Source organism: Centroberyx affinis, unplaced genomic scaffold (assembly GCF_046629955.1).
Source record: "Centroberyx affinis isolate AG114_WGS23_722 - 3 ecotype Tasmania unplaced genomic scaffold, CSIRO-AGI_Caff_v1 ptg005127l_1, whole genome shotgun sequence".
Taxonomy (NCBI): domain Eukaryota; kingdom Metazoa; phylum Chordata; class Actinopteri; order Beryciformes; family Berycidae; genus Centroberyx; species Centroberyx affinis.
In genome coordinates, this window is record NW_027282541.1 from 15001 (window position 1) to 40000 (window position 25000).

Here is a 25000-nt window from a genome sequence, read left to right on the forward strand (position 1 = left end):
TCAACGTCCAAAATAATTATATATGAATTTAAAATCAACCATAAACAAATTGTAGCAGATATTACTCACTTTTCACGAGTACAGTTGATTGTATTACTGTGACTATAAATGATAATTTGGAGTTTTTTATTACCTTGGATGTCGGTGGATTCTCTGTCGACACGCTGTGACTCCAAGTGGGAGAAACCCCACCAAGTGAAATCCAAAATTCCCACATGTCCTACTTCTCACCACTAGGAGGCAGATGTGATTTTTTTATTTATTTATGTTTTTTTTTTTTTGTATTGACAGTAATGCTGCGTTCATGTCACATCAGAAGACGTAAAAGAACAGGATGAGTTTCGTTAACGTGTTTAACTTGTTGGAACGGCCACATCCAACGTTTTTATTTCTGATTGTTGTTGATTGTTTTAGTGTAAACATAATCATAACACTGATAATAATATAGTTAGACTGCTGACATTGGTGAATTCTCTGCCATGTTTACTGTCGACAGAAAATTTAACTCCTCATGTCCTGCTACTAGAAGGCTGACATGAATATTTATTTTCTAGTCGGCAGTTCATATTTACGGTAAATCCGATATGACTTTAAACGCAGCGTATGCCTTAATCAAAATCAATTTATTTATGAAGCTTTTAAAAAAAAAAAAGGAAACACATGATCAAGTGATTCACAGAGCGAAATACAACAAATGCACAGAACATTTGGAAAAGCTTCTCTTTCCATCTGGCACAGTTTCACCTGTTTCACTTCATGCTGCATTCAGGTCACATGGGAAAGACGAGCTTCCTACTAGAAAATACTGTTCAGCTCAGCTTTCAGATGGTAAATAATAAACTAGAGAAAATACTGTTAAATACTACAGAAAGTACTGCTCACTCAGCTTTAAAACAGTTGTCGGTGGAGACATGACCCGGAAACATTTCACCAAGAAAACAAACTCCATGATACTTGTTGAAAGAATAAATCAAAAGTTTAATTTGAGACCCAAGAAGGAAAACGGCACATTAAAACATTAAAAATGTAAACACAATTTTACCATTAAAGGTGGTAATTAATTAAAAGTTATTTTTCTTTATCATAAAAAAACATGATCATCGATAAAATGAAGACTTTTACCACTCGATTCTCTGTTCTAGTTTGTTTCTTTTGGGTAAAAATAAAGAAAGACTTTAATCACACGAGCTTCTGTTCAGGCGGCGCTGCGTCCGCCAGCTGCTCCTCGGCTGCGGTCACGGTGGGCGGGGCTTCCGTGGTGGGCGGGGCTTCCGTGGTGGGCGGGGCTTCCGTGGTGGGCGGGGCTTCCATGGTGGCCTCCACCCAGTCCACAAAGTTGGCCATGTTAGCGTACACCCCGTAATACCCCGGGTGAGGACAGCCCCGCCCCCAGCCGACCACGCCCGTCAGGAAGTGGGTGGAGCCATACAGAGCGACCAGCGGGCTGCCGTCGTCTCCGCGGCAACTCTGCCGCCGGCCCTCCAGGTAGCCGGCGCACAGCATGTTGTCGGTGAAGTTGAAGCCGGATCTCTGGGAGCACCGGGCGTTCTGCTGGACGGGGACGGACCAGCGGTGGAGGACGGGGGACGACGGGGCGTCGGGGTTCTCGGCGTTCCCCCCGGTGGTTCTCCCGCCCCAGCCGGACACGGTTTGGAACCGGACGGGCGCCAGTTCGCGCTCGGCGAAGTCTTTCTGCGGCAGGCAGACGGGGACGGCCCGGCGCCCCAGGGCGACCGGCCGGCTCAGACGCAGCAGGGCGACGTCGCTGTCGCCCGTCTCCGGGGCGTAGCCCGCGTGGGCCATCGCCATGGAGACAGGGATCCTCTGCTCTGTCCCCTCCTCCACATCCAGGTTGTGTTCCCCTGGAAACACAAAGAAACAGGAAGCAGATCAGACAAGTTTTACAAAAGACAACTTTACAAGACAGTGTTACAGAACTGTTAAAGAGACAACTTCAACACAACTTTATGAGAAACTTAACACAACTTCAAAACAACTTTACAACCTTATATGGTAATGGTAAAATATCATTTTGAAAAGCATCTTTTCAACTATGAAAAACTTTACAAGAAAACTTAGACAACTTTACAATAAGTTTAAAACAACTTTACAGAAACTTTACAAGACAATGGTACATGTCTTCATCGCTAAAAGTAGTAGGAGATGATATATTTAACGTTAACTGTTTTATACTGGGACCGGTTACCTGCCACCACAGTGAGGTTGCCGGGGTCGTTGCCATGGATACAGTGGGCGGCAGTGATGACCCAATCAGGACGGACCAGAACGCCTCCGCAGTGACTACTGCCTCTGTACTGAACCAGAACCTGATCGATAGATAGATAGACAGATAGATAGATAGATAGATAGATAGATAGATAGATAGATAGATAGATAGATAGATAGATAGACAGACAGATAGATAGATAGATAGATAGATAGATAGATAGATAGATAGATAGATAGATAGATAGATAGATAGACAGATAGATAGATAGATAGATAGATAGATAGATAGATGATTGAAGGAATGGAGGCATGAATCTATGAATGAATGTGTTAAAGGAACATTTTCAGATACACTGGAAGCTCACAGCAGTGGTGGTTCAGTGCAAATTATCTACCAAATACTTCAGTACCGATTAAAAATTGCAAATATAATCTAGCGTCAGCACTGCTCACACACTTCCTCCTTCACTTCCTCGTTCACTTCCTCGTTCACTTCCTCGTTCACTTCCTCATTCACTTCCTCGTTCACTTTGCTTGCTGCTGGTCTTCAGCTCATGTCAGAAGAAGCGGAAGAACAAGATGTTGTTGCTTGACTTGACGTGATGACAAAAACTAGCAAAATAAGGCCCAGGTTGAAATTGAAATGAATTATAAAAAATGTTGAAATCAAGTCCAGGATTAATGCTATTGTACTGCTACTGTATAGAAGACATCTAACCATGCTGACAGCTCATAATACCTGATGTAGTGCTGACCGGCTCCTTCATATGAAAGCTGAAATTAAGATTTCGCCACATTTAGCTCCTTAGTCATATTTACTTTTCTTGTAAAAAAATATATGAAATATAATGTCAATGTCACGTCTAAATATTAAATGTTAAACCTAAATGTTTAATCTAAATCTAAATGTTAAATGTTAAATGTAAATGTTAAATGTAAATGTTAAATGTAAATGTTAAATCATCTAAATCTTAAATCTTAAATCTAAATGTCAAATTTTAAATGTTAAATGTTAAATGTCAAATCTTAAATCTAAATGTTAAATGTTAAACGTTAAACCTAAATATTAAATGTTAAACCTAAATGTTTAATCTAAATCTAAATGTTAAATGTTAAACCTAAATGTTTAATCTAAATCTAAATATTAAATGTTAAACCTAAATGTTAAATGTTAAATGTAAATGTTAAATCATCTAAATCTTAAATCTTAAATCTAAATGTCAAATTTTAAATGTTAAATGTTAAATGTCAAATCTTAAACCTAAATGTTAAATGTTAAACCTAAATGTTAAATGTTAAACCTAAATGTTAAATCTTAAATCTTAAATCTAAATGTTAAATGTTAAACCTAAATGTTAAATGTTAAACCTAAATCTTAAATCTTAAATCTAAATGTTAAATGTTAAATCTAAATCTTAAATCTTAAATCTTAAATCTTAAATCTTAAATCTTAAATCTAAATGTTAAATGTTAAATGTTAAACCTAAATGTTAAATCTTAAACCTAAATGTTAAATCTTAAATCTTAAATCTAAATGTTAAATGTTAAATGTTAAACCTAAATGTTAAATGTTAAACCTAAATGTTAAATCTTAAATCTTAAATCTAAATGTTAAATGTTAAATCTAAATGTTAAATGTTAAATCTAAATGTTAAAACTTGGTGAAACTAAATATTTAGCTAATATGCAAATTCACACTGCCGGTCAGTGGAAGTACCAAAATAAAAGCTCGATGAAGAGATCCAGCGCTGGGTCGATATACTACAGCATTCACGGGAAAGTAGGAGAAATGACAGGAAGCAATAGAAACAGAAAGGAGGAGGACATCATATCAAGGATGAGGTTTGGTCACACCGGTCTGAACACATTAAACATAATGAATAACATGCTACAGGATGTGATCATTGTGGACTACAGGAAACTGTGGAGCATGTATTTTTATACTGTCTGTAATTTTAGGTGTCTGTCTCTCTTGTTGTGATCTAGGACAGTATAAAAATACATGCTCCACATTTAACATTTAGATTAAAATTTAGGTTTAACATTTAACATTTAGATTTAACATTTAACATTTGGGTTTAACATTTAACATTTAGATTTAGATTAAAATTTAGGTTTAACATTTAATATTTAGATTTAACATTGACATTATATTGAATATATTTTTTACAAGAAAAGTAAATATGGCAAAGTTCACAAATATTGCTGTAAATCTGGTAAAAAGTGACTTTAAAAAATTCACTTTTTTAAACATTGTTTGGAGCTAAATGTGTCGAAATCTTGCTGGTGTGTGTGTAGACGTTGTGCAGTGTGTGTGTAGTTGTGCGGTGTGTGTGTGTAGACGTTGTGCAGTGTGTGTGTAGTTGTGCGGTGTGTGTGTAGTTGTGCGGTGTGTGTGTGTAGACGTTGTGCAGTGTGTGTGTAGTTGTGCGGTGTGTGTGTAGACGTTGTGCAGTGTGTGTGTAGTTGTGCGGTGTGTGTGTGTAGACGTTGTGCAGTGTGTGTAGATGTTGTGCAGTGTGTGTGTAGACGTTGTGCGGTGTGTGTGTAGTTGTGCGGTGTGTGTGTAGACGTTGTGCGGTGTGTGTGTAGTTGTGCGGTGTGTGTGTAGACGTTGTGCGGTGTGTGTGTAGTTGTGCGGTGTGTGTGTAGTTGTGCGGTGTGTGTGTAGTTGTGCGGTGTGTGTGTAGTTGTGCAGTGTGTGTGTAGTTGTGCGGTGTGTGTGTAGACGTTGTGCGGTGTGTGTGTAGTTGTGCGGTGTGTGTGTAGTTGTGCGGTGTGTGTGTAGTTGTGCGGTGTGTGTGTAGTTGTGCGGTGTGTGTGTAGTTGTGCGGTGTGTGTGTAGACGTTGTGCGGTGTGTGTGTAGTTGTGCAGTGTGTGTGTAGTTGTGCGGTGTGTGTGTAGACGTTGTGCGGTGTGTGTGTAGTTGTGCGGTGTGTGTGTAGTTGTGCAGTGTGTGTGTAGTTGTGCAGTGTGTGTGTAGTTGTGCGGTGTGTGTGTAGTTGTGCAGTGTGTGTGTAGTTGTGCAGTGTGTGTGTAGTTGTGCAGTGTGTGTGTAGTTGTGCGGTGTGTGTGTCCCTCAGTCTACCTGCCAGGGACACTCTCCTGCTGGACAGGGGTTTCCTCCCACCACTGTGGTCTGATCCTGGACCGTCTGGACCGTCTGGTTCCTGTCCGCTGCCTCTGGAACCAGCTGACCACAGGGGGACCTGGACTGCAGGAGGCAGATAACATTATTATTATTATTATTATTACTACTATCATTATCATTATTATTATTGTTATTAATAATAAGAATAATAATTACATTACTATTATTATTATTATTATTACTACTACTCAATACAGTATTACTGGACCAGAACCGACAGATAACTATACTACTAACACATACACTACTACTACTAGATAGATAGATAGATAGATAGACAGATAGATAGATAGATAGATAGATAGATAGACATAGATAGACATAGATAGATAGATAGACAGGTAGATAGATAGATAGATAGATAGATAGACATAGATAGACATAGATAGATAGATAGACAGGTAGATAGATAGATAGATAGATAGATAGACATAGATAGACATAGATAGATAGATAGACAGATAGATAGATAGACAGATAGATAGACAGATAGATAGATAGATAGACAGATAGACAGATAGATAGACAGATAGATAGATAGATAGATGATACTTCACCCTGAGCGACACACTCTCGGCCGTCCTCTCCCAGCTTGTATCCCTCAGCACAGGAACATTTGTGTCTGGGTCCAGAACGGTCACAGAAATGCTGGCAGCCTCCGTTCTGGTACAGACACTTCAGAAAGTCTTCATTCTCTGAGGAAGACCAGCAGGACCAGCAGCTGGGCTTAGTTATGATCATTATTAGACTTTTAATGTGATACCTTATCGATCCCGTTTTGAGGGTTTCCTCAAACACTGAACCAGGGAACTGTGCTGGAAATTTAAGTCGCTACAATATCAGCGAGCAGAGTTCGTTTATAATGATTAGTTAAATAATTTACATAATTTTGCTGACACGCTTATCTGGAGTGATTTACAACACATGAGCATGAAGCAGTTCAGCGTCTTGCTTAGGGAAGCTTCAACAGCTGCAGCAGCTTAGAGTCTAAACTATATGTCAGAGGCAGAAATAATCTGATTGGTCGAGTTAAACCTCAGTGGGCGGAGCCAAAGAACCACAGTTACATCAGACTGAAGTTCAGTGAAAAAGACAAGAGGTAAGAGAGGAGGAAGCTAATATTATGAAGCCTAGCGCTGTGCTGCTAACTGAAACAATACAATCTATCCATACTATCTATCCATAAGTTATCTAGGTTAGCTAGTTAGCTAGCTGAGCTTCAAGTTCAAACTAGCCATACTAGCCTATAGCTAGCTAGGTAAGCTAGTTAGCTAGCTGCTGACCAGACAGGAATGAATGAAAAGAAGTCATTGCCATTTATATTTTTATTTTGACCAGAGTTCTACTTATTTTCCATTGCTATTGATGACATGAATATTTAATTAGAGAAAGAGGGTAGGACAAAATACGTTTTTACTTTTTCGAACATGTAATATTCATGTTTTTGTTTCTGTTTTTTCTTTTTTTTTTCTCATTTGACAGATTTTCATTTTGTTTCTAATTAATTTTTTTGTTGTTACATGTTCAAAATAAACATAAACATAAGTCAACCAGTGAGCTAACTTGCACTTAAAAAAACTGTGATTCTTTGGCTCCGCCCACTGAGGTTTAACTCAACCAATGAGATTAGTTTTGACTCCAGAACATGTTTGTAGAACTAAAACTCCCCGAACCACCGGGTCACTGTTTGCTGTAGTAACGCACCAGAAAGTGGAAGAAAGTTAGTAATGCTCTTCCTGTAGGAAAATAGTCTTCTCTGCTGCCCTCCTCTACAGGGAGGTCAGAGGTCAGAGGTCAGAGGTCAGGGTCTGGAGGTTCAGTGTGGGTTTGAACCCATTTATATCTCCAATGTTACAGTTACTTTGTCACTAGTTCATTTCATACATGACATTTCCCCTTGTCCAGCTGCTCTGTCCTGAAACCCTCTGTCCTGTCCTGGATCTAAAACTCCTGTTAGGTAACTTGTGCTAACTTGCCTTTAAATTCCTCTGATTTAGTCTTTTACCTGTTTGACAGTGTTTCCCCTCGAAGCCCTCTGGACACACGCAGAGGTACGAGCTTCCTATGTAGACACAAATCCCGTCGTTATGACACGGGTTCACCAGACAGGGGTCCCGAGCTAACAACAAAAATAAATAAAAAAAATAATTATACTTTTGTCTAGAGCTTTTCTACAACAAAGTTTCAAGTTGTTTCTATCCAGGTCTATCCTTTACACTGTAAATCCTGAACAAAGGAAACAGAAACAAGGATTACACCAGCAAAGAAGAAAACAGGTGAGATAGAAAATGCACGATTCACTGCTTTGCTGTTTGCTGTACAGAGAGATACAGACAGCAGAAGAACAGAAATCAATTTGGTTTAATCATAGTGTTTCCAATTATCACAAGAAGCAAAGGGTTGCTGGCTGAATAAAGGTGATCAATATCAGAGTTATCAGAAGCTTTAAGTGAACCAATCAATGAACTAATCAAGGTGTCATATGTTTTGGTCTTTGTCATGAAAATACACACACTTCTGCCAGTAGTCCCATGTTTTTAACAGCATTATATTGGCTAAGTGTGGAGAACTAGAGTGATTCATATTAGCGTTGATTTATTTCATGTTATGACTAACAAACTGGACAGTGTTGATGTAGCTTTCTATTCAGAGTATTAGTCAAAAGATATTTTCACATATTGTTATTATTACTCACGCTTGTACGTCAGCCAGAATTGTTTCTGCAAAAGCAAAATGCATAAAGAGTTATTTTATCTGCATGCATGTCTTTATGTTTAATTTAAATGTTTCAGGAAACCTTAAAGGACTAAACAGATTTGTTATTTTGTCCCACTGGCGAGAAGATCGAACCCAAATCATCTCTGTGTCTCTGGTGGTTAGCTCTGTCTGGTGAGCATGCTAACACTTTAGCATACAGCATGTTAGTAATTGTAGGCGACTAGCATTACGCTAAAAGTGAGAAAATGTGTTTATTTTAATGCCAGGCTTGTTTAGAGGATCGGTAAAATAGACAAAAATTGACAAAAAGAAAACATTTTCTATGGCAGAATTCTCGCTTCCCACGAGACTCTGAATGTAACTTTAGCCAGACAGCTAAAGTTTTAGCGCTATTGTTTCATAACAGACTTCACTAGTCTAATGATGAAGGTTTACATTTTGTTTTCAGTAGTTATGAATCTACATAATAAAAAACAATACCAACTTTGGACGAACCCTAACCCGATGCTAATCGCCTACGATTACTTAGCATACTGTATGCTAGAGTGTTAGCGTGCTAACAGAGCGATCTGCCAGAGACACAGAGATGGTTTTGGTGTCGATCATCTCATCACAGGCTGTGTAACGAGACCAGTGAGCCAAACTAACAAAATGTCGAGTCTGTTAAGCGCTGGGTAAAGTTTGGAGCAGGATCCCCGAGCCGACCGTGCGGGCGTCGTCCTCGAACACTTCGCGAGCCTCTTCGTAGTCGCAGACCTCCTCGATGCATTCCCTCTCCAGGTTCCCAGGCTTCAGCTCCTCCAGGAAGCCGGTGTTGGCTCGTCTGGATCTGTGCAGCAGCACCGCATGGGCGTCCTGCTTCTCCACAAACACTGACCACAATGATCCTTTCATAACCTTTACTCATAGAACACTTATTGATACTGAGGTTTTCACTTCATACTTTCATTTCAGAATGCAAATATTTTACATACGGCAGATCATACATATTTTTTCCTTTGTCTCAGTATGTTCTACTGCTGTCATTTTGCACATCCTCATAATGCTGTTCATTATTTTTTCAAACTTTTGAACTGAAAATTGTTGTAATTTCCAGTTGGATTATGTTTTATACCCTCTATTTGTTCTAGTCCTATTTTTTCTTTGATGTATTATTTGCTGCTGTAATGACTTAATTTCCTCATGGAGATTGATAAAGTTTCATCCAATTTATTTTTAAAACAGAGTTACAAAGTGTTACAAGATAAATGTAAAAAAAAAAAGTGAACCATAAATACAAAAATAAAATTTAAAAAACAGGAATAAAAAGAAAAAATTCAGATCGCTCAAGAAAAAGCAAACCTAAAAAATGGCATTTAAACTGTAAAACAGCTAAAACCTTTATAGACTTCTCCCTCCACAAAAAAAAATAAATAAATAATTTTATATATTTGACACAGAATCAGAGTGAAGACGTACCAGCAGCAGAGACGATGGATGTTAAAACCCAGAGTGAGCAGCAGGTCTTCAGCAGCATGGCGGCGGACAGGCAGAGCGCTTTGGTTTCCAGCCGGGAGGGAAAAGGTTTTTCAGCCCGGCAGGTCGGAGCGAGGCCGGTCCTGATTGGCTAACACCCAGCAGGCAGCGGGTCAGAGGGTCAAAAGGTCAAAAGGTCAAAAGGTCAGCTGCAGTTTAACATCTGAGTCAGGACTACATTTGTCTTTTCCAATTTTTTATTCGGTAAGTAAACGTACCGCCGTGACTTCTGATTAACAGCAGAATAATAAACACTGAAATACATGTGTAAGATTAAGCAGGTACATATACACAGTACACACACACACACATACACACAAGCACATGCACACGTGTACCCACAACCATATACACATATGTATGTACACACACTTACATTTGGAATACATGTACACATGAAAGCATGTGCATACACACATACACAACCATGCAAACACATGTACACACAAGCACACACATGCATGCATATTCACACATACACACACACACAAGCGTGGACACAGATAAGCATGCACACATACTGTATGTACTCACACACACATACACGCTCACAAGCATGTACAAACATGAACCCACACACACACACACACACACACACACACACACACACCTGAACTCTGCACTGACGCCCACTGCTCCTCCAGGAATGTATTTTTCTGTTATTAACAGAAATGTATTGATCCTTCCAGACAAACAGAACAGAAGGTCTTACAAATATTAGAGTAAACAGAACTCAGTCATACAGCAGGCAGGATTTTAGGCTTTTATTTACCCAGGAAAAGTTTGCAGAACACAAAATATTTTTCAGCTAATATTACAGGCCCACTGAGCAGGAAAACATGAATAAGACCAGGAATAAAGAACAAAACAGGATGATACAGCAAATCTCCTGAATAGATATGAATAAAGAAAAAAATATTAAAGATGAGGACAGACTATTGATAAATTATTAGTCACAGATCACCAAACTATCAGCTCAGAGGAAACGTTTCTTGTGATTTCTGCTTGATCTTCTCCATTCACCTTATTCACACGGCGGCCATTTTGAACACTCAGGGTGGGAAAGATGAATCATATAAACATTCAGCATTTCACAGATTCACACTGAAAAACATTAGAAACAAAAGAATCTGAAGAATCCAGGGGGATATCAGTTCACATTTTAATATATTTGGCCCATTATCGCTAGCTACTAGAGTCTAGCCTAGGTAGCTAGCTAGTTGCTAACTAACTAGTTAGATGACTAACTTCCTTCAAGCAGTTATTCTGTTTTTTCTCAGGTTTTCACTTATGTGTTGACTAAGGTGACTTCTGGGTTTGTAAACTCGCTAACTAACTTCCCTTATTGTGTTGACTGAGCTAGCTTGTATTAGTAAGCTAGCTAACTAACTTTCCTGCTACATTCAAGCAGTTGTTGCTGTTGCTTATATTGCTAACTAATCTGATAACTGTTCAGTCAATCTGAAGTCCTCAATTATTTGTTGAAGTAACACTAGTTTCATATCTATGCTGATCTTCTAGAATTTCCCACCTGGTGTGTTCAAAATGGCTGCCGTGTGAATAAGGTAAATTATAACAAAAACTACAAGATCTAATTTAGATTTACTAACTATAGAAAGCACCATAACTAACGGCCGTGCGTTCAGGTCGTCAGGTTGTGTGCCGAAGCCTCGGTGCGGTTCGTCGGCTGATCCGGTGTCGCCGTGCGGTTGTGGATCCACTCCAGGTAGTTGGACACCCGGGTGTAGATGCCGTAGTTCCCCGGCCGGGCGCAGCCCTTCCCCCAGCTGACGATGCCCAGCAGGAACACCGTCTTCTTGTAGCGGGTCACCAGGGGCCCGCCGCTGTCGCCTTTACACGAGTCCTGCTGGCCCTCGATGTATCCGGCGCAGAACATGTTGTCGGTGAGCAGCACCCCGCTCTCCTCCACGCACCGCTGCGTCCGGATCCGCGGCACGGCCAGGCGCCGGAGGAGGTGCGAGGTCGGCCCGTTCTCGCTCCGCCTCCCCCACCCGCTGACCGTGTGCGTGCTGACGGCCCACAGGTCGCGCACCGCCAGCGCCCGCGTCGGCAGGCAGGCCGGGACGGCGTACGGCGTGAAGACGATGGGAGACGCCAGGCGCAGGAGGGCGATGTCGTTGTCGGCGGTGCGCGACACGTAGCCCTCGTGGCTGAAGATCTGGGCGACCTGGACCAGCTGCTCCGTGCCTTCGTCCACCTCCGTGTTGTGTTCACCTGACCGGACGGAAACCGGGGTTAAAGGAATAAATAAATGTGCATTGTACTCTCTTTCTGTCTGCTGTCACTCAACAGTGATCCAAACTATAAACAGTTGATGAAAGCTTTTCCATTCAAATCCAAGAACGTTCTTCACAAGTTCTCTTGGGGAGATCTTCTCATGAAAGTAAGAAGCTTCCTTACAGTTTCAGATGGACACTTTAGCATACAGTGATAGCCACTGATCTACTGGCTGAACCAATCTCTCAACCCCCCCCCCCCCCTCAGAAGTCCACATTTCAAAATCACACAGGAGGCGGAGAAAGGCTAAAACTGAGGGTGTCCTGTCACTTAAAGATGGCTCATGGGTTTTCCTCCTCTGTGGCAGTCGGGTTTCTTACCTGCAACCACCTGCAGCAGCTGAACCTCCCGAGTGTCCTCCAGGCAGTGGGAGGCTGTGAGGATCCAGGTGGGTTTATAAATCACTCCTCCACAGAAACCTTTCCCCTTATACACCAGCAGGACCTGCGGAACAACAGACGTTAACGCTCTCACATCAACAGACCGACTCTTCCTACTGCTTTTTAACCCTTTCTTCTCTAGTGAAAGACAACGGGCTCATACATTTATTTATTCTTTTTACCTCTTCCTTTCTTTTTAAAACATGCAGAACAACCAAACATGAGAAAAAACATAAAACATATTTATGTGAAATGTCTGGTTTTTTTCCACCTGTGAATTGTCTCTTTGTATGTAAAATTAAGTTTTCACGTGAAACAAATATTGTCATCTGTAATGGCAGGTGGAAATGTGAAAAGAAAAAATTCACATGTTCACTTCACCTATGAAGGTGAAGTTTTCACATCTGAAGTAAAAAATTATGTCGCATGATGTCAGAATACAGCGTGAAATAAAAAACGTGTCCAAAAAGCTCATGTGATTTGAATTCACATGTGGGATTTCATACGACTTTTTTTTAGAGGATATTAACACACAAGATATTAGATATTATTAGTAGTCAGATTTTTCAGGGAAATGGTTTACAGAGAACTTCTGCCTCCAATATCCTGACGACCGAAACCCAGAGAGAAAAGCCTGTGGATGGACTGTAAGTTAATAATGAACTGAAAGCAGACAGTCTCTAATAAACAGGTGGACTGGCCCTTTAAGCGTCCCGTACCTGCCAGGGACAGTGACCTTTAGGACACTCGGTTCCTCCGACGATACGAGAGCGAGGGTTGAGCTGCTCCGATTTGTCCACTCCCTGCAGGACAGGAACCATGCCACAGGCGATCGGCTCTGGAGGGAGAAGAAGAAGAGGAGGAGGAAGAAGAAGAAGAAGAAGAAGAAGAAGAAGAAGGAGGAGGAGAAGAAGAAGAAGAAGAAGAGGAAGAAGGAGAAGAAGAAGAAGAAGAAGAGGAAGAAGAAGAGGAGGAGGAGAAGAAGAAAAAGAAGAAGGAGGAGGAGGAGGAGAAGTAGAAGAAGAAGAAGAAGGAGGAGGAGGAGAAGAAGAAGAAGAGGAAGAAGGAGAAGAAGAGGAAGAAGAAGAGGAGGAGAAGAAGAAAAAGAAGGAGGAGGAGAAGAAGAAGGAGGAGGAGGAGAAGGAGGAGGAGGAGAAGAAGAAAAAGAAGAAGAAGAGGAAGAAGGAGAAGAAGAAGAAGAAAAAGGAGGAGGAGAAGAAGAAGAAGAGGAAGAAGGAGAAGAAGAGGTAGAAAGAGGAGAAGAAGAAGAGGAAGAAGGGGAAGAAGGAGAAGAAGAAGGAGGAGAAGAAGAAGAGGAAGAAGGAGAAGAAGAAGAAGAGGAAGGAGGAGAAGAAGAGGAAGAAAAAGAAGAAGGAGGAGGACAAGAAGAGGAAGGAGGAGAAGAGGAAGGAGGAGGAGAAGAAGAAGAGGAAGAAGGAGGAGAAGAGGAAGAAGAAGAAGGAGAAGAAGAAGGAGAAGAAGAGGAAGAAGAAGGAGAAGAAGAGGAAGGAGGAGAAGAAGAGGAGGAAGAAGAAGGAGAAGAAGAAGAAGGAGAAGAAGAGGAAGAAGGAGAAGAAGAAGAGAAAGAAGAAGAAGAGGAAGAAGAGGAAGAAGCAGAACATCAGTTATGGACAGGTTATCACAGTGTGACAAAGAATGCACTGAGTTCCCTGATTGTCCCACAAGGCATTATGGGTAGCAAGTTTGAATGGCTGTATTTTCCTCAACGTGGCATAAATCTTTAAAATTATGTTTCTGACCAACCTGTCAAATTCTGGATTGATTTTGTCATGATTTTTCAGTCAGTTGAACTATTTGTGCAAATTTGTAAAAAAAAATATGAATTAATGAACCGATCCCTTAGCTTTTCACTCTTTAACTAAATACCAGCAGAGCCAGTGAATGTTAACAGTTAATGTACTTGCCAAATTTTGTGTCATTTTGACCTGCTGTTCATGAGAAGATTTTAAGTTTTTCAAAAAATCCCAAATGTCGGCCAGAAATTTACAGCGCACATCATGGGTCCTAATGTTCGGTATGTCCAGATACACACCTGCACCAAGTTTCACATCCGTATGAGTAACAGGGAAAGCAGAGTGAGCAGTATTTTCTGTAGTATTTACCGTCTGAAAGCTCATCTGAAAAAGTATTTCCTAGTAGAAAGCTCGTATTTACCGTCTTTCCCCCTATGTTGTGAACGCATCATCGGCTCTTTATCAAATCCTCCCACCTTGAGGCAGGCAGCTTAGCCCGTCAGCGTCCAGGAAGTATCCGTCCGCACACGAGCAGTTGCGTCTTTGTCCCTCCTCTTCCTGGCAGAAGTGTTCACAGCCTCCGTTCTCCAGCAGGCAGGAGTCCGGGACGGCCTGGTACTCTGAGGACAAAACACCGCTGCTGTTACAACGCTGCTGAGCCCCAACGGGACAACATGACGACGGGAGGAACCCCGACGGAAAGAAACTCAGAACACTAGTCAACAGTCAACATGTCGGGTCAATAAGTAGAGAATCTGTTTCCTCTTGTTTCTGGATCGTCTGCAGCAGGGAAAGACTGCTGTCCAAGATATTATTTCCAGACGTACAGACAGTTGAACGTTGTGGCACCCCCCTTAGACCAATCAGGGCAATTTTCATAATGGCTGACGACAGCATGAAGACGCATCATTCCACTAATTTTCATCAAAATGCGATCAGTGGCATCCAAGATATTGTGTTTAAAGAAACTAAGAAACGAAACCCCAAACCCAAATCTGTGTAAAGCCTGACGTCTAACGGTAAAAAGCATGCTACTGAAATCTCCATCTGCTATTGGCTGATCTTTGGCACCAGGTGATGTCAGAGTACAACAAGAGGTGACATCATCACCTCTTGGCACTAAAGATCAGCCAATAGCAGATGGCCAGTTCAGTAGCATGCTTTTTACTTTTAGATGTCAGGCTTTACACGGATTAGAGTTTGGGGGTTAGTTCCTCTTTACACGTACTGACAGGTAAACCCACTCTGTGGCGCCCCCCTTAGGCCAATCACTGCTGTTTTGAAAATATTAAAACAGAGCAATGAGATGGATCATTCCCTGAAATTTTGTCAAAATCCAATTAGCAACATCCGATATATTTTGTGTTACGTGATAGAATGAGACTTCGAAAATATGTGTTCGCAGTAGTTCACATTTTAATATAGTATTATAATATAGTAACTGGTTGAAACTATTGCCACCAATTCGTAAATTAAATTCACTAGTCCAGACCCGGGGATGCACGCGCCACAACTCTGCGCAGACTTGCCAAAAATGCGCATAAACAACGTGAATTTGGGAAAATGGAAAAAATCAGCTTGGTCAGTCCCTGCCTATGCCAGTGCTCAGTGCCCATGTGCAGCTTCAGATTGATTGGCCAACCCACTGAGGAGCAAAATGGATGCAGACAGACAGAGGGACAGAGTTTTCCTCATTTTATAGCAGGATTGATGGAGTTTCCTCACCCAGCTCACAGTTGCGTCCGCTGAAGTCGGGGGAGCAGAAGCAGGTGTAGGACGAGTCCTGGCTGGAGCAGCTGCCTCCGTTCTGACAGGGGTTCGACTCACAGCTGTCTGGGACTGAGGGGGAAACACTTTACACAAGCAACTCAGGGAGCAACACAGGGAGCAACACAGGGAGCAACGCAGGGAGCAACGCAAGGAGCAACGCAGGGAGCAACGCAGGGAGCAACACAGGGAGCAACACAGGGAGCAACGCAGGGAGCAACACAGGGAGCAACACAGGGAGCAACGCAGGGAGCAACGCAAGGAGCAACGCAGGGAGCAACTCAGGGAGCAACACAGGGAGCAACACAGGGAGCAACGCAGGGAGCAACGCAAGGAGCAACGCAGGGAGCAACGCAGGGAGCAACTCAGGGAGCAACACAGGGAGCAACACAGGGAGCAACGCAGGGAGCAACACAGGGAGCAACGCAGGGAGCAACTCAGGGAGCAACACAGGGAGCAACGCAGGGAGCAACGCAGGGAGCAACGCAAGGAGCAACGCAAGGAGCAACGCAGGGAGCAACGTCAGAGGCGTTTCTCTTGGTCTTGTGCAGCAAAGTGCGTCGTCCAAATTTTGGAATGCGAAGCTAATCCCTGTTGCAGCGTCAGGCCTTTCAGGTAGAGTCACTCACTGTTGACACTGCTGAATGATGAACTACAAATGAAGAAGTAGTGGTTTCCAGTTTAAACACACCAGCAACATCCATACTGGCCAACTGGTAACCAGCCAGTCTGCTGAACTAGTTCTGGTTCTGACTACACAGATTTCCAGGAAGTAAAAGTAATGGGATTTTTAGATTAAACTACATGATGTTCATGTAGTTATGAAATTGTTCAAGACTCCCAGGGCCCAAGGAACATGAAACTCACTCAGAAACATAAATGACCACGAAACGTTTATGTTCGAGGAAGAAAAAAGCATCAACATCGCCTGTCAGGTGTTTTTTGTAATTACTGCAGACAAGACAAAGACAAAACAAAGCTTTTTCCTCCAATGCAACAAGTACTTGGTAAAGAAAACAGATAGTGTCAAACTATTGTTCTGATTCCTTTATATTCCATATAAATTATTATACATTGATGGGATGGTAAAGTATGAAAGTGTGTGACTGCTTACCGTTGTACGTCTTCCAAAACTCATCCTGAGGGAAGAAGTTTCACAGTGTCAGCATATTCATTCCCAAATTAATAAAACAATGTTTGGTTTGCTGTAAGAAACTATAGCAACATAGACTGAATAGTGGAATTGGACAAATAAATAGTGGACAAATAAAATCAGAAATTGATTTAACCATAAAAATTAATCACTTTTCTTCATAAATAAGAATGATTTATGAATTTGTAAGAAAAGTTCTTAAATTGCTTATTACATTCCATAGTTTTACATTACATAACTTCTCCATGAGGATCACAAATCTCATCTAATCTAGTCAAATCTAATCCAATCTAAAATAATAAATGAAATAATATAATATAATTCAGTCTAATACAATCTAATCTAGTCTCATCTAGTCTAATCTAATCTAATTCAATCTAATATGATGTAATCTAATCCAGTCTAATGTAACCTAATCTAATTCAATCTAATCTAATCTAATCTAATCTAATCCAATCTAAAATAATATAATATAAAAGAATATAATATAATTCAGTCTAATCTAATCTAGTCTCATCCAGTCTAATATAATCTAGTATAATCCAGTCTAATCTAATAGAATTCAATCTAATCTGATGTAATCTAATCCAGTCTAATGTAACCTAATCTAATTCAATCTAATCTAGTCCAGCAATCCAGTCTAATCTGATCCAATCTAGTCTAATCAAGTCTAATCTGATCTAATCTAATCTAATTCAATCTAATCTAATCTAATCTGATCTGATCTAATCTAATCTAATCTGATCTAATCTAATCTAATCTAATCTAATCTAATCTAATCTAATCTATTCTGTCCATTACACCAGTCCTGTACCACCTTCCTATAGGAGAAGGTGTCAGTTTTGTCAAACGGTGGATGTTGTTTTGGACTAAGCCCCCTGTGTCCCATGCAGCCTGGTGACTGTTGAGACAGACAGGGTGTGTTTGTTTTGCTGACCGTGGTCTCTGTGTGCTCGAACACCTCCCTGGCCTCCTCGTAGGAGCACTTCTCCTCCAGACACTCCCTCCTCAGGTCTCCTCTCTGCAGCTCCTCCAGCCAGCCGGAGTTAAACCTGCGGGTCCGGACCAGCAGCAGGCCGTGGGCTCGCTGCCGGCCCACGAACACTGCAGGACAGAGGAGACCAAGACCAATATAATACAATACAATACAGTACAAATACAATACAAATACTACTAGAGCCAGGAACTCTGAGAGGAGAGAGGAAGGTTATAATGAAACATAAGACAATACGCCCTCTTCACCAACATGGCTGACGTACTTCTGCAGGTTGTAGATCGGTTCTCACCTCTGGCAGCAATGTTAAGAAGCAACTGTCTGTCTCCTCTGACTCTGTGATCTCTGGTTTAGTGTTTGAATATAGTGAATAACACAATACTCTGTTTCACTGACAGACCTTTCTGTTTCTGTTCAGACTGAAACACTATAAAAAAAAGAGATTAGATAGAGGGTCACAACATGCTAACAGACCAGACATTACCGCCTTAGGCAGTTCACATTTTGTGACATCAAAACACAACGCTGACAACACAATACAACACAATACAATACAATAGGAAAACTGTGACACAGTAAACTGTCTCTACTCCAAAACAGTAAACAAAGTGTAAACCTGTATCAAGCAGCTGTCAGCAGAGAGCAGCTGAGTCAGCTTGTTGTGGTGTGGCTGTAGATCCATTCAGTAACGTTCTCAGTAAAAGTGAATAGTGTGATAAGGTGGATTTGTTTCCAAATGTAGGTTACTGTGACACAGTAAACTGTCTTGTCTTTAGCCCTAGTCTCTACTCCAAAACATGAAGAGTTGGAGCTTGAGAAGAGTCAGCTCAGTTAACCTGAACAAACTGTTAGCTAGCTAACTAGCCGGCAAACACACTGATGTTAATGTGAACATGCTAACGCTAGCTGCTACTAGCTACGTTAGCTAGTGTGCTAATCAGATGTGTTAACAACAAGACAGTGATGGTTAGCTGACCAGATGCTATGGTTAGCTAGCTAACAAGCTGACATTATCTAAACACTAAATCAATCAGATGGATCAGTGATGAAATGATCAGTTCAGTCAGAAACAGACAGAAATTAACCGTCTGTTCAATTCTGTTGAGACAGAAACACAGTCAGCTGTTCAGAGCTGAGGACCTCCAAGATGGCCGCCAGAAGGTAGGCTACATTACGTCTGAAAGCCCTATATACATTTTAAATCACATACATCTCAGACAATTTAGTAAACTCTCCATAAGCTTTGTATCAGAAACTGGTCGTATATTTGGCCAGTTGTAGAGCCATTAGCAGTGAATGCAGAGAATTAGGATTTTCTTTGTTTATGCATTTTATTTTGAAAAAAGAATGTAGTTTGAACTCTGAATCCTGTCATCCTCATCGCATGAGAAACATCACAAATAACAACATCCTCTTGTAAAAGTAACACAGTCACTTTTACTCTGAGTACCATTTACTTTTACTTTTAAGTATACTGTATTTTTACACCAGTACCTTTCCCTCTGCTGCAGTAAACTCAGCAGAGTGACAGTATAACATTCAGTTTCTCTCAGCAGCTCAGCTCAGTTTCCTCACCTGACGCCGGCTGGCAGCTGCAGAAGAAGAAGACGAGGCAGAAGACTCTCAGCCACATCGTGTCTCATCAGAAGGTCGGGCGCTGTACTGTTCTCTCTGCACCCAAGGGTGCAAAGTCTGCACCCCCACCCCCCCTTACCTATCACATGTTTCCAATGGGAATACCCACTCTGACAAAATGTCACCCATAGACAAGGGTGAAGTAACTAATTACATTTACTCACGTTACTGTAACAGAGTCGCTTTTTTGTGTACTTGTACTTTTCGGAGTATTTTTTATTCAATACATGTAAAGACTGAGCAGAAATGTAGGTCTGTTACTCTGATTATCACTTTACCTCGATTAAGATACTGAGATAAGATAAGGTGTTTACATGACAGTTTCAGTACTCCGGTTAAGATCGAATCCAGCTGCAGATCCAGATCCTGCAGTGTATACTCATGAAACGCTGAGAAAAGACACAATAAACTCAGCTTCAGTCTTTACTTTCAATCTTTATTTTCACCAAACCGATTCACACAACATTTTGCAGTATCTAATACATAAATGAACATGTCAGTGGTTGAAATAAACCCTCAGGTCCTGTAATTACTGCCAACAGCGGCCAGAATCTTAATCCAGTATCAATCTGAATTTTTACAAGTCTGGAATTACAAATTACAGCCTTGCTGTTTTTCAGAAAACTCAAACTCAGTAGAAACCCAGTTTGAATTTGACTTGACATCTCCATGATATAATAATGCACTACATTATCAAGCATGTGAATATAAATTAAAGTGTAGATCATGAAATTTTACATCCGGCAGCAATCTTTCACTGCAGTTCATAGACGTTTTTTCATTGACACTCATTTATTTACATTTTACAATGCTTTATGAATAATTTGTCTTGGACTTAGGGTGGACTGGAAACTGTACTGGAAGCTCTGGGCTGTTGTCACTGTGTCTTGATTGATTGATAAATTGATTATTTGATTTATTCCATCTTGTCTGTTCTAGCTCTTCCACAGTGACGCCAATGGCAAATTTCCATATTTCTCTTCTGTTATGTTTCTTGTATGTTCTTTTCTAGTCCACTATTCTCTACCCTTTTCTACTCTATTCATCATAACATTTTGCAATAATTAATACATAAATTAAGACCCTCCGGTCCTGTAATTACTGCCAACAACATCCAGAATTTTAATCCACAATGATCGATTTTCAATTCAGTACAGAGGGGTCGCAGTTTGGAATAAATTTTCTTATTTAGCAGATTCATCTCCCTCCTTGAATGGCTTTAAAAGAAAAGATACAAGGCTTTGAGGTTTAGGTTTAGGACTGGTACCCCCCCCCCCCCTCCTCCCCCCTCAGCCTGTGGCCATGGTGCGGTGGATCCAGTCCAGGAAGATGCTGACTCTGGTGTAAATCCCGTACAGGTCTTGTTTGGCGCATCCCTTCCCCCAGCTCACCACACCGGTCAGGAACCAGGTGCGTTTGTAGCGGGTGACCAGCGGGCCGCCGCTGTCGCCCTGGCAGGCGTCCCGGCCGCCCGCCCTCACGCCGGCGCAGAGCATGTTCCTGGTGACGTTGAGCTTGGTGTGGACGCGGCACTCCTGCAGCGGGACCCGCGGGATCTCCAGCCGGTGGAGGAAGCGGCTGGCCGGTCCGGATTCCGCCCGCCGGCCCCAGCCGCTCACCGTGGAGAGGCGGACCGTCGCCAGCGTCCGATCGAAGGACCCGTCCGCGGCGGGGAGGCAGACGGGCACGGCGTCGGGGCCGAGGGTCACCGGGTGGCTGAGCTTCAGCAGCGCCAGGTCGCAGTCGGAGGTGGAGTGGTTGTACCGCGGGTGGATCAGCACCCGGGAAACCTGCCTGCTCTGCTCAGTGCCTTCCTCCTCATAGCGGTCATGTTCTCCTTCACAGGGACACGACAGTTACAGTTTAAAACTAATTAACCAAAATTTTTAAAACATGAAACAGTATAAAAACAACTTCTTAAAGTACTTTTCTTTCATACTTTATGCTTAAGGCATTTAACTGATGCCCATATCCTGAGTGACTTCTTCAATTTTGAGATCACCAACATTACAAGCAACTAATAAGAAGGCCAAAGGTCAGAGGTCAAAGGTCACAGCACCCTCACAAAAGATGGAACAAATATTCCTGTGACCCTAGAATGATCCTGTACGATAGAGAAGTGCTAAGGAAGGAATGAGTGCCAATGAGAGAAGGTAGAAAAGGAAGAAAAGGTAGAAGAGGTACAGGAATAGGTAGAACAGATAAAGGAAAAGGTACAAGAGGGACAAAAAGAGGTATGAAGAACAGAAGAGGAAGAAAAAAGGTATAGGACAGAGGAAGGATAAGGTAAAAATATGGAAGAAGTGGACAAGGTAGAAGAGGCACAAGATGTAGGAAAGGTTGAAGAGGAAGAAAGGGTACAGGAGTTAGAAGAGGTGGAAAATGTGGAAAAGGTAGACAAGGTATAAGAGGTACAAAAGGTAGAAGACAGAAAAGGCAGAAAAGATAGAGGAGGAAAAGGTAAAGGAGGTAGAAAATGTGTAAATGTGGAAGAGATGGATGAGGTAGAAGAAGTATAAAAGGTATAAGAGGTAAGAGAGGTAGAGAAGGTAGAAGACGTAGATAAGCTACAAAAGATAGAAGAGGAAGAAAAGGTAAAGGAGGTAGAAGAGGGGCAAAATGTGGAAGAGGTGGACGAGGTAGAAAAGGCAGAAGAAGTAGAAGACAGAAAAGGTAGAAGAGGTAAAAGAGGTACAGAAGGTAGAAGACATAGATGAGCTAGAAAAGATAGAAGAGGAAAAAAAATGTGGTAGACGAGGTAGAAAATGAAGGAGAAGACAGAAAATGTAGAAGGGGACAAAAGATAGAAGAGGAAGAAAAGGTAAAGGAGGTATAGAAGACGTAGATAAACTAGAAAAGACAGGTGCAGAAGCAGAGGTAGAAAATGTGGAAGATGTGGAAGAGGTAGAAAAGGGAGAAGGAGAAGACATAGAAAAGGTAAAAGATGTACAAAAGGTAGAAGCTGTAGTAAATGTAGAAGAGGTACAACGGTACAAACGGTAGAAAAGGCAAAGGAGGTAGAAGAGGTGTAACATAAAAAAAGAGATGGCCAAGGAAGAAGAGGTAGAAGAAGTAGAAAAGGTAGAAGGCTGTCCTGCAGTATACAGGGTAAAGTGTAGAAGAAGTAGAGAAAAGTAGAGTCTCTCTGCTCTCTTACCCACGGTGACGTTGAAGAGGTTGGTGTGTTTGGTCCAAACACAGTGAGCTGCTGTCAGGATCCACTGTGCAGACAGGATGATCGCCCCGCACTTATACAACGAACCTTTAAGCAGCAGAGCCTGGGGGGGGGGGGGGGGGGGGGGGGGGGCGGGTTAGGGGTCAGGGGTTAAAGTTCGGAGAGGCTTTAGCTCAGCAACCAGAGGTAATTTCACTGATTAAAGCTGCAATAAACAAAGTTTTCTGACCACTAGAGGGCGACAGAAATGACAACACATTTGTAAATAACACACAGCAAAGCCACTGCACTACGGAGGCCTAGCAAGGACAAACATTACAAACCAGCGTGCGTGAAAACCTGCAGACTGGCACCTGGCTGCCTGTCCCTACTTTAGGGAGCGGCCAGACAGATTTTGTATCCGTCAAAAATGGATTGAGCCAATGTGTTTTCTTTGGGGCTGATGCACCGATACTTGGATGTATGACAGATAGAACAGAAGCTGTCCATTTATTTAAGCAAAATTTTATTTTTTCATCAAAAGTTGAAACCATTTGAACTTGGATGGCAGTATACGTAATTATCCATTAAAGGATAAGGATAATGCATTGCTTACCGTCAACAAATCCTATGAAAATAACCAGCAAATGCCAACAAGTCTGGTCCATGCAGCCGGGTCCCAGTGCAGCCATAGAACTCCACTGTATTAAAAAATGTCATCATCACCATGCACCGGGCCGGACCACTTTTTCCTCAAACAACTTAATAAGCCGACCGTAAACACGTTTTCCATCTCAGGAAAGTAGTTCTGTAGCACAGAAAATAGTCCCCCGGCGTAATGAAGAATTTGTTCCCGTTTGAATTTGATTTGGTAAAAACTACAACAGTCTGACTTTTCATGGTAACAGTTAGAGATTTTTAAAATGTAAACTATGTCTTTGTGAGCTGTGTTTCAAGGTTTTTATCTTACAGTTGGAGCCAATGACTTCCGGGTTGACGGCTAAAAACGGAACGTGGGAAGTCAGAACGTAACAGGAGGAGAGCAAACACATTGTTGATGTTGTTATTTTCATAGGATTTGTTGACGGTAAGAAATGCATTAAAAAACACCGGCGTTATCCTTTAACTGTTCACTAGCCAATCAGAGACAACGAAGGTGGAGCTCGCATTTTCTATCCATTTTCAAAATGAAGAGCAACTAGCTTCATTGGTACAGCTTCACCAGCCTTTGTGTCCCTTGTGAGACATGCATGTGATAAAGGACTATATAAATAAACAAAGTTGAACTTTGAACCAGCCAACTCCCACAGACAGAAACAGAGTCTGAACATGAACCAGGCTAGATGTACAGAAACACACGTGTATCTAGCATGTACCACCTGTTTGGTTTCATCTATGTAGCATGTACTGCTGGTTTGTGTATTTAGTTGGATCATGGCAGAGACTGTCATGGAGGCAGAGAAGCCAATCAACCGCCTGCGTACTGTGAAACCCCGCCTCCACCTCGCTGTGACTGAGTGTGCAGCACCGTACCTGCCAGGGACACTGTCCTCTGGGACAGACGTATCCGTTCACTATCCTGGGTGTGATCCGGTCCACGGTTTTTCCACAGGGGAAACGAACTGGAGCAGAGAGACAGGAAACAGTCAGCGTGCCGTCCCCTCATATACAGCGCCCCCTCTGGACCAATCGGGGACAGCGGTTCAGATTTACGTCAGTACGGTTCCACTCTGTCAGTGGAACAGTACTGACGGTTTTCCAGGAGTGGTGGGAAGACCGATTCTTTTAACTCGATTCTTTTGGGCTGTCAGACAGTAGTGAATCGATTCAGGAGCGGTTCATTTGATTCACCGCTGACCCGCACACTAGCATCCGCACAGCTGAGCGACCCGAGCCAATCGTACGCTTTACTCGCACCGTGAAGAAGTGCGTTGTTTGAGCGAACGGGAGGAAGGTCTGTGAATATGTGAGTCTGCCTTCACCACGCTGACAGGTAACAGCTGTCTGTCCTGAACGCTCGCTCAGAGCCGAACGGATCGAGGTCCAACCACAGATACTGAACACATTCGAATTCGATTCAGTTCCATCGGCAAATTGATTTGACTCATTTACTTTAAAATATCATTAAAATGAAAGACTGATTCACGAATCGACCCATCACTGTTTCTGGTATGTTTTGGTTCAGTATGGGTTAAGGTTAGATGATGAACTTTTTCTCAGCCTGAGAAACAAAATCGTTATGTTTCACTGC

At 41.9% G+C, this 25000-nt stretch overlaps 3 protein-coding genes across 3 annotated transcripts in view; all 3 read right to left on the reverse strand.

Moving 5' to 3' along the window:
* Positions 1-1179: 1179 nt before the first annotated feature.
* f7i (coagulation factor VIIi) lies at positions 1180-9615 on the reverse strand. Its single transcript, XM_071546096.1, has 8 exons — positions 9558-9615; positions 8805-8971; positions 8077-8101; positions 7387-7500; positions 5934-6076; positions 5319-5444; positions 2207-2327; positions 1180-1862 (listed from the first exon to the last, which is right to left on the reverse strand). Exons 1-8 carry the CDS (start codon positions 9613-9615, stop codon positions 1180-1182), a joined length of 1437 nt encoding a protein of 478 aa, XP_071402197.1.
* Positions 9616-11256: 1641 nt separating this feature from the next.
* Positions 11257-19593, reverse strand: LOC139666779 (coagulation factor VII-like). The gene is made up of 8 exons (XM_071546097.1): positions 19536-19593; positions 17904-18070; positions 16928-16952; positions 15772-15885; positions 14523-14666; positions 13012-13130; positions 12233-12356; positions 11257-11849 (listed from the first exon to the last, which is right to left on the reverse strand). The coding sequence occupies exons 1-8, from the start codon at positions 19591-19593 to the stop codon at positions 11257-11259; spliced, it is 1344 nt and encodes a 447-aa protein (XP_071402198.1).
* Positions 19594-20884: 1291 nt separating this feature from the next.
* f7l (coagulation factor VII, like) overlaps positions 20885-25000 on the reverse strand; it is a 9939-nt gene continuing 5823 nt past the window's right edge. The window contains exons 6-8 of the mRNA XM_071546098.1: positions 24283-24371; positions 22753-22873; positions 20885-21432 (exon numbers count right to left, since the gene is read on the reverse strand). Of these exons, the coding sequence (XP_071402199.1) occupies positions 20885-21432; positions 22753-22873; positions 24283-24371 (758 nt within the window). The remainder of the gene's footprint in view (positions 21433-22752; positions 22874-24282; positions 24372-25000) is intronic.

What these genes read in the sequence shown, in the direction of transcription:
- f7i (XM_071546096.1), bottom strand. Translation starts at nt 9,615, where the DNA reads ATGCTGCTGAAGACCTGCTGCTCACTCTGGGTTTTAACATCCATCGTC. An exon ending in ATCCATCGTCTCTGCTGCTG is followed by an intron (nt 8,972 to 9,557) that starts GTACGTCTTCAC and finishes CATTGTGGTCAG; the next exon opens with TGTTTGTGGAGAAGCAGGAC. An exon ending in GGGGAAACACTGTCAAACAG is followed by an intron (nt 6,077 to 7,386) that starts GTAAAAGACTAA and finishes GGTCTTCCTCAG; the next exon opens with AGAATGAAGACTTTCTGAAG.
- LOC139666779 (XM_071546097.1), bottom strand. Translation starts at nt 19,593, where the DNA reads ATGTGGCTGAGAGTCTTCTGCCTCGTCTTCTTCTTCTGCAGCTGCCAG. An exon ending in TCGAGCACACAGAGACCACG is followed by an intron (nt 16,953 to 17,903) that starts GTCAGCAAAACA and finishes TTCTTCCCTCAG; the next exon opens with GATGAGTTTTGGAAGACGTA. An exon ending in CGGACGCAACTGTGAGCTGG is followed by an intron (nt 14,667 to 15,771) that starts GTGAGGAAACTC and finishes TTTTGTCCTCAG; the next exon opens with AGTACCAGGCCGTCCCGGAC.